General features: G+C 39.6%; 1 protein-coding gene across 3 annotated transcripts in view; it reads left to right on the top strand.

The window, feature by feature from the left end:
* abca7 (ATP binding cassette subfamily A member 7) overlaps positions 1-19,528 on the top strand; it is a 36,127-nt gene extending 16,599 nt beyond the window's left edge. For 2 of the 3 annotated variants that reach the window (XM_088077615.1, XM_088077616.1), the window contains 32 exons: positions 95-266; positions 619-750; positions 1,083-1,222; positions 1,383-1,520; positions 1,949-2,190; positions 2,445-2,502; positions 3,129-3,331; positions 4,573-4,702; positions 4,821-4,844; positions 5,748-5,893; positions 6,100-6,224; positions 6,781-6,888; positions 7,342-7,534; positions 7,877-7,971; positions 8,404-8,436; positions 8,569-8,674; positions 8,758-8,832; positions 9,058-9,227; positions 9,958-10,135; positions 11,516-11,631; positions 12,129-12,273; positions 12,566-12,689; positions 12,988-13,117; positions 13,317-13,443; positions 13,637-13,699; positions 14,205-14,311; positions 15,193-15,334; positions 15,466-15,600; positions 15,954-16,057; positions 16,295-16,387; positions 16,812-17,061; positions 17,726-19,528. In XM_088077615.1, coding sequence (XP_087933741.1) covers positions 95-266; positions 619-750; positions 1,083-1,222; positions 1,383-1,520; positions 1,949-2,190; positions 2,445-2,502; positions 3,129-3,331; positions 4,573-4,702; positions 4,821-4,844; positions 5,748-5,893; positions 6,100-6,224; positions 6,781-6,888; positions 7,342-7,534; positions 7,877-7,971; positions 8,404-8,436; positions 8,569-8,674; positions 8,758-8,832; positions 9,058-9,227; positions 9,958-10,135; positions 11,516-11,631; positions 12,129-12,273; positions 12,566-12,689; positions 12,988-13,117; positions 13,317-13,443; positions 13,637-13,699; positions 14,205-14,311; positions 15,193-15,334; positions 15,466-15,600; positions 15,954-16,057; positions 16,295-16,387; positions 16,812-17,061; positions 17,726-18,211 — 4,490 coding nt within the window. In that variant the 3' untranslated portion in view covers positions 18,212-19,528. The remainder of the gene's footprint in view (positions 1-94; positions 267-618; positions 751-1,082; positions 1,223-1,382; positions 1,521-1,948; positions 2,191-2,444; positions 2,503-3,128; positions 3,332-4,572; positions 4,703-4,820; positions 4,845-5,747; positions 5,894-6,099; positions 6,225-6,780; positions 6,889-7,341; positions 7,535-7,876; positions 7,972-8,403; positions 8,437-8,568; positions 8,675-8,757; positions 8,833-9,057; positions 9,228-9,957; positions 10,136-11,515; positions 11,632-12,128; positions 12,274-12,565; positions 12,690-12,987; positions 13,118-13,316; positions 13,444-13,636; positions 13,700-14,204; positions 14,312-15,192; positions 15,335-15,465; positions 15,601-15,953; positions 16,058-16,294; positions 16,388-16,811; positions 17,062-17,725) is intronic. The other variant, XM_042515504.2, reaches the window with a different exon arrangement.
* The last annotated feature ends 78 nt before the right edge of the window (positions 19,529-19,606 follow it).

The raw sequence follows: 19,606 nt of genomic DNA, 5'->3' as shown, positions 1-19,606 counted from the left end.
TATTTTTATGTAATAACCCAAAACTAACTCCCCAACATTTACATAGATTTCATGTTATATCGTCTCTTCTAAATAAATACGTTTCTACCATCAGATCATATTGAACCAGAGCCCTCTAACCTGATCCTCGGAGTGAGCATCAGAAACCTGGTGAAGATCTACAAAAAGGGCGCCAAACTTGCCGTCAATCACCTCAACCTGAAGTTCTACGAGGGGCAGATCACATCGTTCCTCGGCCACAACGGTGCCGGCAAAACCACCACCATGTAAGGAGCAGACCTGACATGTGAAAGACGATCACCGTCAGCGCTGGTGCATTCTATCATTTAATGTATGAGGGCAGTTTAGAGCTTTTTTTAATGATTTGATGCAGAACTAGTCCCTTTGGTTGAGTAAAATCTGGAGGGATGTTTTCTTAATGCTTACCATTATACATTTGTTTTATTGTAATCTTTTTGGCTTGTAAATGATACTAATAGTGAGGTGACAGTCACTACACCAGCATCAGCCCACATATGGTCACAAAAAGCCTGCAAAAGGTATGAGACAAGGGTCTAATTTAAAGTGGAAGGTGTGCTTCAACAAAATATTTATTCTAATATATGTGATGTTTGTCAGATCTGTCCTGACTGGCCTGTTTCCACCCACCTCGGGCACTGTATACATCAAGGGGATGGACATCCGCCATGACATGGACATCATCCGGAGGACGCTGGGAGTATGTCCCCAGCACAATGTCCTGTTTGACATGTAAGGCTTATCTTTCCAGTGTCTGCTTTGTTCATTTGCAAAACACTGATAACAAGGAGTCATTTTATTTTGTATGTGTTTACTTATTTAACCTCTATTTAAACAGAAAAAAACTCTTGAGATTAAAAGAACACAAAATAGTTACCACAAGGAGTGACTAAAAAGCATGTATGCTATACATGAAGCACACTGCGCAAAACTAGATTATCTAGTTGGCTTGGATTTCACCAAAAAAACACACAGATTGTTTTTCAAATTGAAACACATCTCTCTCTCTTTCTCTCTCTCTCTCTCTCTCTCTCTCTCTCTCTCTCTCTCTCTCTCTCTCCCAGACTAACAGTGGAGGAGCATGTGTGGTTTTATGGTTGTCTGAAGGGTTTGTCTGAAACAGAGGTGAAAGCTGAGCTGGACACACTGCTAGAAGATGTCGGTCTGCTGCACAAACGACATGAACAGACCAAAAACCTCTCAGGTAAACTTCCCTTTTTAACTTCTGTATACAAACATGACCTGAACCTCACTTTCATCTGTTTGTAGGTTTGTGGTTTGTGGATTTGTGTTCATCTTTGCCCTGAAAAATAATTAGATTTCTGTTCTGAAATGAAAACCCTCCCACTCTGTTTCTCTGTCAGGTGGCATGCAGAGGAAGCTGTCTGTGGCGATCGCATTTGTCGGCGGCTCTAAGGTGGTTGTTCTGGATGAGCCTACTGCTGGGGTTGATCCTTACTCCCGCAGAGGGATCTGGGATCTGCTTCTCAAATATCGCAAAGGTGCAGGACAAGGGATGCTGTGGAGCTGTGGATCTCATTGTTATATCTAAGTAGGAGGATGAGAGGACACGTTATTTTGAAGGGCCATAAGCCAAAAAGGCCAGAAGTGCACAATAGCCTGAATTTCCAAACCAGAAATGCAACCTCAAAGCTCTTTTTGTCTTTACTTGAATTGACTACATAATCACACAAGTGTTAATGAGAAAGTGTTTTGAAAACAGAGTATAGTTTCCCTGATCCAGTCTTTTTATTGTAAGTTTGCTAAAAATCTGGTTGTGCTTTTCTTTCAGGAGATGCTCGCTGTTATTTTGAGACTTGTAGAGAGAACCTCACTTGACTCTGAAAAAATCTCAAGATGACAGGCAAACTACAGCACCTGCATGAGTAAAACAAATAATTAATGTGTCGGTGCTGTCTTTCTCCATCAGACCGGACCATCATCCTGTCCACCCACTACATGGACGAAGCTGAGCTGTTAGGTGACCGGATCGCCATCATCTCTCAGGGGAAGCTGTGCTGCTGTGGCTCACCACTCTTCCTGAAATCCTGCCTCGGATCTGGCTACTACCTCACTGTGGTGAAGAGGGAGGGACTGGATACCAGCACTCCCAGCAGTACCAGTATCTGCACCAGCAACAGCATCAGCACCAACAAGCTGCCTCCTCTTAAGGTCTTTCTTTTTTTTTCCCTAATTTTACTTACCCTGGAAGAGTCCCGTATGCATGCTTTACTTCACGTCCACACATACTACACCTACAAAATGGACAAAGGACAAGGACAAATTATGATGGGAAAAGAAAAAGTTTTCATCAATCAACATCTTGGAAAAATCAAGTTTAGTAACTTAGATGGGGTGATAACAACACGACAGCAGTGAAACAAGGAGCCTTTAAAAGTAAGGTGGAACTCATCTTTGTGTTTCAGGACAGCGAGTCATCCATGAGTGAAGACACCGGCTTAGGAAGTGAGGAGAGCAGCTCATGTAAGTGTTAAAGTGCTGTCTGGCCTCTACCGCAAGCTGAGGTGGTTCAGTGTTACTAAATACTAATTGTCTACAAATGTGAAAATTTGCCTTTAGTTTCACCATAATATACATAAAAGACATGCCCTGAAAACATAGACATAAAATATAAAAGGACAACAATGCATTACACGTTAAAAGTATAAAAATAGGTCTCAGTGATACACATTCAAGCAAATATAATTTACAATTAATTAGTATTCATGTAGAATTATCATGCTGTGCAAAAACATAGACATTTCTATTCACTGACGGTAGTCTGCAACGCCTCCCTAAGGGTAAGAGTTTAAATTCACTGTGTAGTGGATGAGAAGGGCCATTAATAATTTTAGTGAGTTCTTCGTATATGCTACGTAGACGCCTTTGTGGCTTCCCTATTATTTTTGATTCTGCAGTTTGTTCCTCCTCTGGATGATCAGATTACCAAACCACATGATCATGTTAAAAGATAGGCTGCTTTCCACTAGGTTTTTATACACAGTTTACAGGGCATTTCGGCTTATTTTATTCAGAGAGCAGATTTAGTATTTCAAGCTCAAGTCTTCGTCTTTGCATGATGTCTCTCCCCATCATTGTCTTCCCGGCAGACCTGGCGGCGTTGCTCTCACTGGCACAGCACCACATCCCGGGTGCGAGGCTGATGGAGGAGTCAGCACGCGAAGCAGTGGTCAACCTGCCGCAGACGGCTGCCAAAGACAGCAGCCTGGCCGTTTTCCTGTCTGAACTGGATCAGAGGCTGACCGAGCTGGGCATCAGCAGCTACGGGTTGTCAGACAGCGCTCTGGAGGAGGTTAGCCATTTACATTATTTTTTATAAATAAATAAATAAGCTACTTGATCCACTTGTTAGAAACCTTCTGAGTCCTTTGCATAGAAGCCAACACTTAATTTCACATTGTTCAACTGAAAAGATGACTAACACTGGCATGATAAAGGTCCAAGGGTTCCTCTAAACTTACTTTGCATGCCCACAGCTATGCAGCCAGTTAAACACACATATAAACTAAAACTCATTAAGGCTGCAGACAGCACTCCACCAAGAGCTTTTTATTTGTGACTGTGGTGAAAATGTCTTCCTTTTGTTTTTGATAACAAGCTGCCATGTTCATGATTTCAGTCTAAGCATTGATATTTCTACATACGTACATGATAATAAATTGGCAACTGGTGTTCATAAATATATGTCAAGTGTGTGAAATGTGGCAGTAAAACATAAATGGACAGCTGAAATGATAAGGCTTCACCTAGACAGAACAATATTTGAGACAACTGTAATTATTTTGGAAATATATGCAGACATCTATAGTGGTTGTGCTTGCAGATTTGCATATTACAGAAGAACTTCACCTTTGCAGAAGTCAGCACTCTCCAAGTGACCCTTAAGTCTTATGTTTTTTATATGTGTTAAGTATGCATGCGTGCATACGTGCATGCTTCTGTGCGTGTGTGCGTGCATGCATGTATGTGGGCAGGATTTACCGGAGCTCAACCAGGTGTAATCAGGAGGGTTGGATATTTGCGGAGCAGCCATGTTCTTAATGGATTTAACGCTGGCATCAGATTAGCACTGATAGTGGAGCCCGATAAGTTTACTCGGGCAGAATAAGCCACTCACTCTCTGCTCCTCTGACCTCTGTGAAGCTGCTGGATGCTTTTATACTGCCACCTGCTGTCTGCAGCTGAGCTGTGAGGGACTGAGGATGATTTTCAGTTCTTTAATGAAAAAATGTATCTTTTATTTCCAAACCTGGCAAGAGAAATATTAGCAGCTTAAATGTTTACAAACTTAAATTAATGACCTGGTTTGAACTTTAAGCTGAATTAGGTGAGAGTTTAATTAAAAATTCAGCCATATTGGGCTGCAAAAGGTGTCTGTTGAGACCTTGGAAAATTACCATATTGTCATAACTAAAATTCACTGAATGCAGGAAGCGAATTATTCTTTTCACACTAAACATCCCTTCAGAAAGCAACTTGTGTTTGTAAGCAAAAGTTTAATCTTTGTATCATTGCTATTCTATTAATTTCCAGATCTTTTTGCGAGTGGCGGAGGAAACTGGTGTGGATGTTGAGCCAGAGCTGCAGGCTGAATCCCCCCACAGGCTGCAGCCCTCTGCTGGGCAGAGAGCTGAGACACAACGAGTTGAGGAACCAGAGACAGGTATGCACAAACACTTGCAGACACACAGATTTGTGTACATACCACACAGTGTTTCCATGTCCAGTCAGTCTGCTGTTTCGTCTCCAACTGTGACTGTTTGTCTCCATAATGCTGCCAGGAAGGAAAAGGCTTCGTAAGCAAGGTACCATCAGATCATCCCTCACTGGAAATCATCATGTAGATAGAGACAGTGTGTTTTTTATTTTACCCCAGATTAGATAAACAGCATTTATTTTCATTCATCTGACAAGTAAAAGGCATTTAAATGATTATGGGTTCATAAAAGCTCACACACACAGCAAACATTTTTGTGCTAAATGTTTCAGTACCAAATCTTATACGTACTCTCTGTTCCCCCACAGAACTTAATGATAAATGATCTGAAAAAGTATTAACTCCTTGATGTCTGAGCAAATTGGTTCAATTTATGTCAATAACACATGAGGACGTCAATGAGCAGCTTCACAAGAAATTGCCCAAAAATTAACAAGGAATTAGTTAAAAAGCTACAAGAAAATTACCTGAAAATTGGCACACACAAAAAAGAATAGAAAATTTGTAAAATAAATAAATAAAAACAAGGAAATGGCTAAAAGAAAAGTGCCATACATTTCTATATAGAGGTATATATATATATATATATAGCTTTTTTTTTATGTCTTGAAATTTGCCAAGTTGGTCATTGCCTTTTTAGCCCTGTTTTCGAACAAACCAATTTGCTCAGCTTTCAAAGGTTTAAACACTTGTATAAAGGCATCTGAGTGTAACATGAGAAACTGTCTAGGTTTCAGAGGGTTAAGACAAAGATTGTACAGTTTTAGTCGCTGTTTAAGCCTGATTAAGCCACCACAATTGTAGGGAATCTGCGTGCTACGTGACTGCCTTTTAAATGAGAAATGATTTTAAAGATAAAACAATATAATGCAAAAGTGTTTTGTGGCTCTGATCTGAGAGAGTCTTCATCACTTAAAAGATGGACCGCTCTGCCTCCATCACCCCAATATATCTGTGTAAGCTCTCATGCTGTGATTTTTCCTGCTTGCAGAACCTCAGGAGACAGACCTGCTGAGTGGAGATGGCCGAGGTGGGATCCCGCTGACCGGCTGGTGGCTGACCTGGCAGCAGCTGAGAGCTCTCTTTGTGAAACGCTGGCTTTATGCTCGAAGGAGCCGCAGGGGCTTCTTTGCTCAGGTGATGAAAGAGGCTGTGAGAGATCCAGATTCAAAGGCCATCTAATATCATAGAGTTTATGTGTTTCATAAGAAAAGTAAACACTGTTTCCTCTCCATCAGTTGGTTGAGTGGTTAGGGTCTCTGTTAATTAAAATAAGACTCTACTTCTCATTTTATGATGCTTCTATGGCTGTTTTCTCAGCTGAAGGTTGATTTGTGCTTTAGATCGTCCTGCCTGCTGTGTTTGTGCTGGTCGCTCTGCTCTTCAGCCTCATTGTTCCTCCGTTTGGAAAGTATCCCGCCCTGCAGCTGCAGCCCTGGATGTACGGAGAACAGTACACCTTCTTCAGGTAGACCTCCATCCAAACATTTACTATTAACTTACTCAGGACAGAAAAGATTTTCTCTCAGTTTCCTCTGCCGTGAAAAAGTTTGATATACTCTTCTACTTCTGTGACATAACTGGTGGTGTTTTTCACGTAATGCCTTGTTATTGTAATTTTTGGATGTAGTTAATGGGGCAGTTAATGTCAGTGACCTCTGGTAGATGCTAAAAATTTTGCTCCTCACATGTATTTGTGGTCCTCTATGACAATTTTTAATTCCTTTAAGGGGTCTTTATACTGTTGCTCTTTTGTTTTGTCACAAGGGCAGGTGCAATATCAGCTTTTATCTACCTATTTTATTAATAGTGCTGCCATTTCTATTTCACCTCAGCATGTTGATACCTAATATGTGTTGTGTTTATAAATGTGTTGTCTTTTGTTATCTATTATGCCATGTATGTACTTGCGATGCAGCTATATGCACTATGTGCCCAAGAAATTTCCCTCCAGGGACAAGTTTATCTTATATTATCTTATCTTATTCTGACAAGCGTCCTGACCTTTTCTTTAATATTTACAGCAACGATGCACCTGGAAACCTGGCCATGGAGAACCTACTTGAAGCTCTGCTTGATCAGCCAGGTTTTGGCACCAAGTGTATGGAGAAAGAGGAAGAAGACAACAGCACGTAAGACAATTCCTGTGAATTCAATAACATTTCTCTGCAGCACCAGAAGGAACAGGAATTGAAAGGAGCAGTAATGACGGTAGTGCAACACATGTCTCTAAAACATCAGGACTGTAAATGAAGTGGAAAGAAAAGCCTGAAAAACACGATAGAAGGCAATTCCATACTTTCTTAAAATAAGGATTATCCTTAAGTAAATGTGATTCAACTTTTCCTGTGAATCACACAAAGTGTTTTGATTTTGGGTATTAAGTAATCTGTGTGACCTCTATTGGCTCTCAATAGATTTGCAATTTCAACAGTTATAAGCTTTATCTCTGCAAACTGTTATTTGCTGCTTTGGGTAAATCTGTATACCTTTAAATATTAGTACTTAAATGTAATTCATTTTTTAATACCAGACATTAGAGCAACATTTTAATATTTAAATCCCAGATCTTGTTTTCCCTGCAGGAGTCCTCAGTGTAAAGGCAAGCGGGGTGGCTTGTTCATTCGACCACAGGTTTCCTACTCCACCTGGCAGATGTTCAGCAGAGGCAACTGGAGCAAAGACACACCATCTCCTGAATGTCTGTGTAGCACAGAGGACGTTCGCAGGATGCTCCCCGACTGCCCGCAGGGTGCCGGTGGACTTCCACCTCCACAGGTTGGTGTGGTGTCAGCTCAGGACTGACTTATGTGCAGAATGCAGTGTTGCTTGATCTGACTTCTGCACCAGGGATTTCATTTTTGACTGAAATGTCACCAATGTACTTTTACAGGCTAAAATGAAATTACTGTGATCTCTGTTCAATAGGACCAGTTAAAGCATGAATGTGATATTTAAGTTAATTGGAAATAAAAGCCAAAACACAATTTTGTGGGAAAAAAAATTATATATTTTCCTTCAGTGTTTTTGTTCATGTTATCATGTGGTGAAATATACTGCAGCATGTGTCTGTATCTGGCCCGTTAGACTTTTTTTTTCTTTTTTTAAAAATTCTTTTAGATTAAGAGGCTGACCGGAGACATCCTCCAGAATCTGACAAGTTATAACATCTCTGATTACCTGGTGAAAACCTACTCTCAGATCCTCAAGAAAAGGTACAGCATTTAACACAGTGACATGCTTTATTGTGGTGTTTCATTTAATTTTGCTTAATTAAATGCATGACTTAAAAATAAATTACCAGTGCTTTCCTTTCACGTGGTGATTGAAAATTGAGCTTTAAAATTACTGCATCTCTATTTGGTCAAATATATTTACTTATTTATTAGCCTACATACCATGGTGCTTAACATTATTGTTTTATACTAAAGCTGCCAATAGCTGATATTTCAGGGGTGACATTAATGTTTCTAGAAAAAAAATGTCTTCTAAGAGTTAATGCAGAAATGTTGAATTATGAAAAGACAGATAGCTATAGACAGAACCCTGGTATTAATGCAGACAGTTGAGGTATGTATTTCGCTGTTAGTGTTTCCTAAAAAAGATATTCTTCATACATTCACTCTCTTCCCTGTGTGTCATAACAGCCTAAAAACCAAGAAGTGGGTGAATGAATTCAGGTAAGCTGCTGGTATAAAATTTTGGAGGCAAAATATCTGCAGTACTTAGAGCCATAGTATCTGCAGTTTTAGGTGTTTGGACTTTTCTGAAGGACTGACAGAAACAAACTGTTTTACTTTTGTGTGTCGCAGATACGGAGGTTTCTCCCTCGGAGGAAGCTCCACCCAGACTTTATCTCAGGTCCACCATGTACAAGACTCAGTCACAGCGATCAGGACTCGTTATCGAGTTGCACAGGTATAAACAAGGTTTCAGACATGTTTAACTGAAACTGCAGTTTTTTCTGAATGTTTTTTATGGTGCTCTTTGATTTGTCACAGAACAGCTCACTGGATCATCTGCTAGACAGACTGCCAGATTTTCTAGGAGGACTGAACAGTCAAAACAATGTCAAGGTAAATGTGTGCCCATTTATCTTCTCCCTTCATTTTCTCTAGCCTGTCTATTTTCATTGTTATTTTTGTGTATTTATGTGGTTTTTAGTATACAGTATCAGCAATATGTTAATTAATGAATTCCAAAAACAAAATTCACAATCAAAAATGTTAACAAAATTTGTAGTTACAAAGTCACATTTTGAACTGATTTGACATACACGTTTCGCTTTTTTCTGCACTCAGGTTTGGTACAATAACAAAGGATGGCATGCCATGGTGTCATTTGTCAACGTGATGAACAACGGCATGCTGAGAGCGAGTCTGCCACCAGGACCAGAGAGGAGGAGACACGGCATCACCGCCTACAACCATCCGCTCAACCTCACCAAGGAACAGCTCGCGGAAATGGCCATGTTAGTTCACTGCTGTTGGTTGATATAGTTTTGTGTCCTTGTTGTATGACCCCCCTATAAGACTCAAGAGGTAAACTCAGCTTAGTCAGGACACTTAAAATCTGATGGATTATTATCTGAGGGAAGTTTAAATTCTGTGCTTGGATTTTAGCATTAAAAGACTGCAAGAAGAACTCTTATATGAAAATGAGTAAAAGAAATGTCTGGAAGGAAGAATAGATGGACTGCACTTCTATAGTGCTTTTCTAGTCTTCCAACTACTCAAAGCGCTTTTACACTAGACATCATATTCATCCAGTCACACACACATTCACACACTGGTGGCCGAGGCTACTGTACGTGATGCCACCTGCTGCTCAGTAACCACCCACACACACTCACACCGTGATGTAACAGCCATCGGAAGCAGTTTGGAGATAACTATTCCCAAGGATACTTCAATATGCTGACTGGAGGAGCTGAGGACCAAACTGCCGCTCTACCTCTTAGCCACATCGTCTCTTCAAACATGCATAATATTATTGCACAGCACAATACTGTGTGTGTGTGTGTGTGTGTGTGTGTGTGTGTGTGTGTGTGTGTGTGTGTGTGTATATATATATATATTGAGTTACAAGGAAAATGTATTATTGATCAAATCAAATATCAATATCAATATCACATTTTATTGTTTATGCTGATATGTGTGTTTCTTTACCTGACTTGTGTTTTTCCCGGGTTTCCCTGTCAGGATGACCACATCAGTGGATGTTCTGGTTTCCATCTGCGTGATCTTTGCTATGTCCTTTGTGCCGGCCAGTTTTGTCCTTTTTCTGATTGAGGAGCGAGTCAGTAAAGCCAAACACCTTCAGTTTGTCAGCGGGGTCAAACCGGTCCTCTACTGGCTGGCCAACTTCACTTGGGACATGGTAAGTACTTCAAGAGGGAGGAGAAGAGACATCTTCCTTCCTCTTATCAGACACAAGTCCCTCACATGTTTTATTGTAAAGTTTTCTCAAATTAAAATGGTACAAAATATGCAAATATGTGATTTCCAATCAATTTGGTGGGATTTCTGTATCTGAGGGAACTGGTTAAAATCCTTTGGTGTTGATGCATGCAGAATTACAGTAGAGGAGAGGTCAGCATTTACTGGAAAAGATTCATTCTCTCAGTGATGGTATATTTCCTACACTCAGCCGGTTGTGTTCAATAGAGCTACAGAGTTGCTTCTTCATCATAACTTTTCCACATACATTATATTCAGATCATATTTTTGCTGTCAAAATAGTTGTTATGTAAATTTTAATATGTAACCTAATATTACCTAATTTACCTTGAAATAATCTAATTTAAATTCTACCTCTTACCTTGTCAACTTTGTAGTAAAGCTAATGCTGTGTTTGGACAGATAACAACATCACATGAAATGTGATTCATTTTAATGATGTCACTGTATTGTTGCAACAAAAATGCCAGTGCAGGCTCCAGTAAAAAAAGTTTAACCTGGCCTTAACTTTTACTGTAATGCAATGCAACATCATCTTGTCCTTACCAATGCAGCTCCTTGCATTTTCTTAAAGGAGCAGTGTATAGGATACAGAGGCATTTGCGGTAAGGATTGCAGATTGCAACCAGCTGAAACATCTCCTGTGTGCTAAGCATGAACGCCCGGTTAGGATTCCTGCAGTGTTTAGAAGTCCAGATGTCAGAGGTCTCTTCCTCTTCAAATCAAATGCACCCAGTCACTCACATTAAAAATCAGTGCTTTTCTGATGCCATTTGGCTCGTCGCGGAGAGGCTGCAAACTACAGTGGCCATTGCAAAAACACAAATGGCCTTATCTGGAGCCAATGTTCGGTTCATGTTTTGATTCTTGGCTGCTGTAGAAACATTGTAGTGCAGCCTGGCGTACTCCGTAGACAAGGACCCACTAGCTATGTAGATATAAACAGCTCATTCTAAGATAACAAAAGCATGACAGTTCTTATTTTCAAGTGATGTTACACTAAAGAAAACATACTACTACTCCATTTCCAGTAATATATCCTATTAAATTCAACACGCTGGACCTTCAGTGCACGGAGCTGCATTTTGGAGGGCTGAAAATCTTCACCTAAACTGCACACATGTATGTGTTTGTCTCCAAGTGGTGCAGTGAGGCCTCTCATGTACAGATGATGTAAAATCTTACCTCAGTTCTACTGTCAGTAATCTGCATTAGATGATTCTCAGTTGAGAATAATATTCAGTAGACAAAAGACAGACTTCTTTTTTTTCCCTAAAATATCATGTTGTCATCTTTTCAGCTGAACTACACTGTCCCGGCCACCATGGTGGTTTTGATCTTCATCTGCTTCCAGCAGAAGTCGTATGTGTCAGAGACTAACCTGCCCGCTCTCGTCCTGCTCCTCCTGCTCTACGGGTACGTCCAAGATCACAGAACACTGACTTCTGTCCTTACTGTTACTCTTTTAAAATCATACATCATCATATCTGAACAGACTGAACAATCAGAGCGACTCATGTCTGTTTCCATGCTCAAGGGTGAACAATTACCTTTTAATCTGTGTGTCAGTATTTTAATCTTTTCTCAATAGTTCACCAAATATCATTCTAACCAGCATGTTTCATTCATTTGGGATTGAGAACATCCTGTATACTTCATGACATCATGAGCCTGAATCTTAATTTAGATTTTTCTTTCTTCATTCATTATTTTGCATCTTATGAAACTTAAAAGACAAACACACTTCCAGCAGTGATCTTTAAGTTATCTAGGCACAGGGTGATTTCTGTATTATAGAACTGAACAATAATTAAAGGTTAAATTGCTTCCATTTCACAAAGTCTCAATTTCCTCAGTTGGATCATGCACAAAAGTAATGTAATTGAATTGAATAATCTAATTGTCCTTTTTAGGTGGTCCATCACCCCTCTGATGTACCCAGCGTCCTTTGTGTTCACCGTCCCCAGCACAGCCTATGTGGTCCTGACCTCCATCAACCTCTTCATTGGAATCAATGGCAGCATTGCCACCTTCGTCCTGGAGCTGTTTGTTGACGAGGTACAAACAGAGAAAGAAATCCTTATTTATTGGCTACGTCATCATATGACAAAATGACAGAAGGCTCAGATGTGCATAAACGTTAATCTGTAAAGCAGCTATACAGTTATAACAGCAACATCAGTGAGAGCTTGAATTCAATCGCATCAAGCTCTGAACTTGAAAAGTTTGGACATTTTACAAATGTATTATTTAAGTGATGTGGGAAAGCAGTAGTTGCCGAGTCCATCACAGCAATGCAGCAAAAACAAAATATTCCATGATTTTTGAGTGATTGATTCTTTTTTCCCAGCATCTGAATGAGGTGAACAGGATCCTGAAGAAAGTGTTTCTCATATTTCCTCATTTCTGCCTGGGACGAGGACTCATTGACATGGCCAAAAACCAGGCCATGGCAGATGCCTTCCAGAGACTGGGTACCTATATATCCACTTCTAAACAGATATTTAAAAATCTGTCAAGTATGTCAAAGCAGAAAATTATTTTACCCTGGAAACTGGAAAATACTCCTCTCCTTTTCTTGCTTTCCTTTTATGTAATGTACAGTATAAGTTTTATATTGTGTTAGACCGTTATGTGTAGGAGGGAAATCTATGGGGCATTATTGAATACATACTTTAACACTTAAATAGCATGTTAGACCGCAGCAAACACATAGGACTGATGATTGAAAAGAGATTTGCTTGTAAAGATTGTATGTGGTTCTCCTTCCAGGGACAAAACAGACTCTGGACCCTCTTCAGTGGGACTTTGTGGGGAAGAACCTGTTTGCGATGGCAGCTGAAGGTGTTATCTTCTTCATCTTCACCATACTGCTGCAGTACAAGTTCTTCATTAACTTCAGGTTTGTTTTAATCAACTCTCCCAATATTCTAATAAAATGCAGACAGAGCTTTTGGTTAGAGCCGAGCTGCTCGATCTGTTTTGAAATGACTGTGTGAAATCAGTTATTTCCATGTGTAGGAACAAGAGGTAGATGTCTGACATAGATACACATCAGTAAAACTAAATGATACAGGGTGACCTTGTTTCTCTCTGCTTAGGCCGTGGTGGACCGAGCCTCAGATGCCTCATCTTGGCCCAGAGGATGAGGATGTCGCCAGGGAGAGAGAGAGGGTCATAAGTGGCAAAGCACAATCAGACATCCTCACCATGATAGACCTCAGCAAGGTACAACTATTTAACTTAACTCACTGATGCTCCTGAGGCTGAATTGTAGCAAATCTCTGCATTCAGTTGACATCAAGCTTTGATGCCAAAAAAAGATTACTCATTTGAGTCCTGTTTGCATTCTTTTTTCTATGTTTCAATGACATATAGAATTCCTGGTTGATGCTAAAACAAAAGACGCTTTGTTTTGCAGGTTTATAAATCAGGCAAGAAGCCGGCCGTGGATCGTCTCTGCCTCGGGATTCCCCGTGGGGAGGTGAGAGATTCACACAACTAAATCATTCATTTAAAATAAGAGAATGCAGACACACATTGTCTGACTTTTATTCTAATCTGCACTGTTTGTCAGCCATGTATATCTGCCGTAGATACAGTCATTATCTCCCAAAAGAGGTAATTTTGGACAATATCCACCTATTATTTTATCGCTACTACTACTACTAGTGTTAGTATTACTACTACAGCTGCTCCTGCTGCTGCTTCTATTGCTGTAACCACTAAAAATACTTTCACAACTGGAGCTGCTGCTTCTAAAAATACTGCTGCCGCACAGCTACGACCACAACTATTAACTGCTACCACTGCAGTAGATTCTGCTGCAGCTACTTTACAATGAAACATCTGTCACATTTGCACATTTTAGCTAAGTTTTGACTAAATAACCTCACATAGTCTCAAGGGAACAGTCTCAGCTGCTGACAACAGCTGGTACACGTGTAGATATATTAATAACTAAAGTTGTATGATGTCGTGTGCTCCAGTGTTTTGGTCTGCTGGGGGTGAACGGAGCAGGGAAGACCTCTACCTTTCGCATGCTGACAGGAGACACGGACGTCACCTTCGGAGAGGCTTTCCTTAATCAGTACAGGTACAAACCCTTTGCACTATCTAGGTATTCAACTTTTATAAAGGCCTTAAAATCTCATAAAGTGAAAAAAATCAAAAGTAAATGACATCAAACATGAGACTTGGGTGGCATGAGACATGAATGATTACCTGTCCTGGATATAACAGGGCAGGAATATGGATGGGATGCTGGATTTATAGAAAATGTGCTAACAGTGTTGGGGTTTTTTGAGCACATTAAAGACATTAAAAACATTTCATTTTCAGTATATACTAATTGGATTAGTTGCATATGATATTAAGTTATTTGGCAGTTAAACTTTGAAATAAGTTGTTGTCATTACTGTATATAAATGTCTAAATAGTAGTAGTAGTAGTAGTAGTAGTAGTAGTAGTAGTAGTAGTAGTAATTGTATCAATAGTAGCAGGAAATTAGTGGTAGAAAGAGTGCCAGTTGAAGAGGTTGTGTTAGCAGCAGTAGTAGGAGTACCTCTTATTGTAATAGTTGCATAAATAGTAATGTCAGAAGCAGAAGTACAAGTAGCATCAATAGCAGAAGCAGCATTAGTATTAACTGCAGGTCAATAATCGCAGTAATATTTGTAGTTGCAGCAGTAGAAGATGTAGACGTAGTAGAATTATCAGAGGTGACAGAAGTTGAAGTCACTTCAGTAGTAGTATCATTAAAATCATAGTAACATCTGCAGCAGAAGTAAAGGTAGTATATTGGTAGTGCCTCGGTAATAACTACTTAGTAGTAGCAGCAGCGGTCGTACCATCAGTAGTCCATCGTAGTAGTAATAGTAGTAGTAATAATAGCAACAGTTGTTGCAGTAGTGCTACTAATAGCAGCAGTATAAGCAATGGTTGTACTGTGAAACTGTGTGTTTCTGTATTTTTCAGTGTATTGACGGAGATGGAGCGAGTCCACCAGCTGATGGGTTACTGTCCACAGTTTGATGCCATCAGCGACCTGCTGACAGGTCGGGAACATCTGGAGCTGTACGCCCGTCTGCGAGGAGTGCCAGAGGAGTCTGTTGCTAAGGTAATGTGGAGGAGTGGCTCACAGCCAAACATGAATAAAGACTTTGAGTCTTGTGATTTCTGAATTTGTCAGATACTGATAATTGATGTAGACTAATCAAACAGTGATATACTTTCTCTGCTGTCCTGCAGGTGGCTCAGTGGGGGGTGAAGAAGCTGGGACTGTCCCAGTACGCTGAGCGGGAGGCTGGAGGCTACAGTGGAGGCAACAAAAGAAAACTCTCCACTGCCATCTCCCTCATCGGGGCTCCGCCTGTTATATTCCTGGTGAGAAACAAACACAACAAACAGCTGAAGTGCAACTAAACTTAATAACACTCGTTATAATAATAAACATGGAAAAGGGGCTCTGAATGTACATTTACATTTGAATAAATAACATTTTAAACATTAAAAACACATACATATCTCAAAATATTGCACATAAAAACCTTTTATTAAAAACATAGATGCACAACTAATATATTGCACATAAAACTTAATCATTAGTGATATTACACTTTTATCAGTTTTAATCTTTTGTGTGTTCAGAGTGTGTTCACTTTTGCTGTTAAAATGTTTTAGTATTTTGACTTACATGCTGTTTTAGTTTATATTTTGATTCAATTAATTCTTGTCAGGATGAGCCCACCACTGGCATGGACCCAAAAGCCAAAAGGTTTCTGTGGAACTGCATCCTCAGCGTAACCAAAGAGGGAAGAGCTGTAGTTCTCACCTCCCACAGGTAGGAAGAGCTGTATGTAAGATTACACTCACATGGCTGAAATATAAGATGCTCATCTACAACTTCCTGTTCCTTAAATGGAGCACTGAAAATCACAAAAACACAAATTTGAAAAACATTGTAAATTATATTGTGCTACAGACTTGTGTGTATTGTATGTATGTGTATGTGTTTTCATGTAAAAGTTTCTTCATAGTGTAAATGTTAATTGATTTTATCGTGTGTCTGTGTGGTCAGTATGGAGGAATGTGAGGCTCTTTGCACCAGAATGGCCATTATGGTCAACGGCAGATTCCAGTGTCTCGGATCTGTACAACACCTGAAGAACAGGTAAGCACACTCTATCATATCTGACCTCAACAATACAAGTGAAGCCTCAACTATAATTTATTAGTTGATGAATGCATGTTGTGCTGTTTCAAATGCCTCATTTTGAATGACCTCATTTGTACTAGTCACTAAATGAATGCCAGGCTTTTAAAAGGTGTTGAAACCAAAGCGTTCCTCCTGGTTTGATTGCTGTCCAAGAGTTAACAGTCGAATTAAAAAAGCAGCTGAATGAGTCACTTGATGGGGTTTACTGTCATGATTTACTGCAGAGGTCAGGGTCAGATTTCCTTTATCTGTATTGTGTGTCTTTTGTCAAGTCTTCTTGTTTTTTTTTTAGAGCTGAATCCAACTAAAGTAAACTGTAATGATTTAATAGTGCATATGCAGTCTTGACTGTTGTTTCTTCCTGCCCTTAATCTTTCAGGTTTGGTGATGGCTACACCATCATCCTTCGCCTAGCGGACACAAAATCTGACCCAGACTCATGCCCCATCAGCACTTATATGAAGAGCTCTTTTCCCAGCATCGAGCTGAAGGAGCGCCACCAGAGCGTGCTGCAGTACCAGCTGCCATCGCAGGCATGCTGCCTAGCTCGTGTCTTCGACGTGCTGGCCAACAACTATGAGGAGCTGGGTGTCATCGACTTCTCTGTTTCACAGACCACCCTGGACCAGGTGAGGACAATTCATGTTTCTGCAAAGGTGTTATGTAATGATCCTGATCCAAGATCTTTTGTAGATGGTACTAAATAGAGCTTTGCATGTCAAATGTCCTTTAATGAGGCAAGGTGTCAGCTGCTCAACAGATGCTATTTTCCATCATGCTTTGCTTTCTGGCTAATTTTTATGCAGATCAGGATAGTGGAACCAGCAACACTCTGTACATTTACCACACCTAATGAATAATATAACAAGCTTTTTTAAGGTAAACCAAAAAGATACTTATATAGATCTTGTTTTTCATGTGCCACTTTTCTTTTTTCAATATTTAAAGTACGTAGATCATCTAACTTTTTTCACTCGACTAAAAAATTCACATTAGAAGGTTACAACAAACATTTAGGCAAGATTGTACATAACCTTAAGTAAGTGATGTCACCACGTGTTTTTTCTCTCCCTATCCACTCAAACGTTGTGCTGTCCGGTAGCCTTGCCAATAAATCTCAGTGCAGACTGCAACAGGAAGAAGTATATCAGACTCCTCCTTTGCAGAGCAAATCTGTTATGGCACCTCAAGGCATCCAGACCTCTCATACTGCATGCCTAAGCTGCCGAACAGGACAGGTTAAAATAAAAAAACTTAAAAAAGAATAACACTAAAGTTGCTTCATTTTTGTAGGTGTTTGTCAACTTTGCCAAAGAGCAGACAGATGACGACCTCCTCACAGATGTGGTCGTCAGCAACAGAACAGTACAGAGCAACCTGACTGCGCCTCCTGCCAGGATTAACACTCCCACCATCCAACCACAGCCGCCAATCACACCCCCTCAACCGAGCAAGACTACACAGCAGCAGGGAAAATCAACTGACAGCAAACCGAAAGAGGGCAAATCAAAAAAGACAAAACCTGGTAAGGTCAAATCTAAAGAAAGCAAAGCTAATGGAGAGAAAAGCAGCAGTATGGTAATGACCAAAGTACCTCAGAGAGAGCAGAAGGCTCAGAGGAAGAGTCGGAGGGGGAGCAGTGGATCGGACAGCAGTAATACTGGAGTTCAGGGAGAATCCAGTAAATCCAGTGGGTCCAAACATAAAACAGAATACTCCAGTAAAAGTCCATCTGCACTCTTTATAGTCGACGGCAACACACAGGACAGTGCACTGTAAAGTGGACTGGTGCGACACAAGCAGAGGTTCATAGGACCAACTACAGTCGAAAGCTTTTTATTACTCGTTCTTGTGCATTTTAATGTTTTTCAGTGATGGCAGCAACCTCAATATGCAACATAGAAAGACACAGCTCATCGGAGTAAGAAGTAGAAAAGATGGCATTGAAAGTCACTATTAGAGGTAAATGTATCCCCTTGGCCTCCTCTGAAGAAAGACAGGTGAGTACTTCCTAAAATGGCTTTCGTGCCTTGTTCACCTTGTTAACATATCTGTAGCTTTCTAACCTGTATTTGGGTTTATAAATCTTACACTGTGTCTTCTCTTTCTGTATCAAACTCATTAGCCCAAAGCTATTTATCCTGAAAAAATATTATGCAAGGCTCAATGTAAGATCAAGGGGTGGTGTTCCTCAGGGCTCAATCATTAGACCCCTCACTATCGCATCTTTATTTTGCTGAAAGCACTTTAAAAAAAGAAAATGCTGCAAAATCTCAAACAGTAAGTGGAGCATGTTACATTTGATTATTAAGATGGTTTTATGTGTCAGAAAGCAGACAATATACAGTATCTCTTATATGGAGAGAATTCTTACTGCAAGTTCATTGTGAAATATTTAATGATGAACTTTACAAGTGTTATTGTCAATCAAGAGTTCATGTTGTCTTCTATCTGTCAAAAATGTTTTTGTTTTTGTATTTTTTGTTTCTTATTTTGTGTGATTGGGTAACAGTGTCACTGTCCAAACAGGGGGAAGAAAATCTTTACTTCTGCCTGGTATTTGCTGTCATTTTGGTTATTTAGTAATTAAATCATGTTTAGTTTTTCATCGTTATATACATAACATACTGGTCTAACATATTAACTGCAGATTCTCTTGATAGTTCAGGATGTCTTAATTTAAGAATTTTCAAATTATAAAACTATTGAAAAGGTCCAGACACACAGGTATGACTCTAGGCTGTTGTAGCTTCATTTTACATTACGCCAAACTACAGCACTCCAAATTTAAACAAAGAAATGATAATAGATAAAATAATTCAGTCTGAGCTGCAAACACCAGACACAACAACATTGCCTTGGGTCAACAGTTGTTATGTTTTTTATTTGTTTACGTTTCTTTTAATAAACTCTGAATTTCTTTTTCTTCTTTTTTTTTTCTATCAAAAAATGACACCGCTGACTGAATGTCCAAAGCAGGTTGTTACTGCACTGTAACATATTCTAAAGATTGTTAAAATAGTAACTTTAGGCATGAGACAAACATAAAGTATCAGAAGGGTTTCATTCCAAAATGCAAACTATTACAACATAAAATTTTATGTTTAAAAAGGTTAATTTATTAAAAAGAAAAAGAAGAAGAGGAAGAAAAAGCTAAAATTATGCAGAACTTAA

This window comes from Plectropomus leopardus, chromosome 5 (genome assembly GCF_026936395.1).
Source record: "Plectropomus leopardus strain MGB_pleo_1.0 chromosome 5, ASM2693639v1, whole genome shotgun sequence".
NCBI classification, from domain to species: domain Eukaryota; kingdom Metazoa; phylum Chordata; class Actinopteri; order Perciformes; family Serranidae; genus Plectropomus; species Plectropomus leopardus.
Note: the sequence above shows the minus strand (reverse complement) of the source record. Positions and strands in the feature narration are given on the sequence as shown.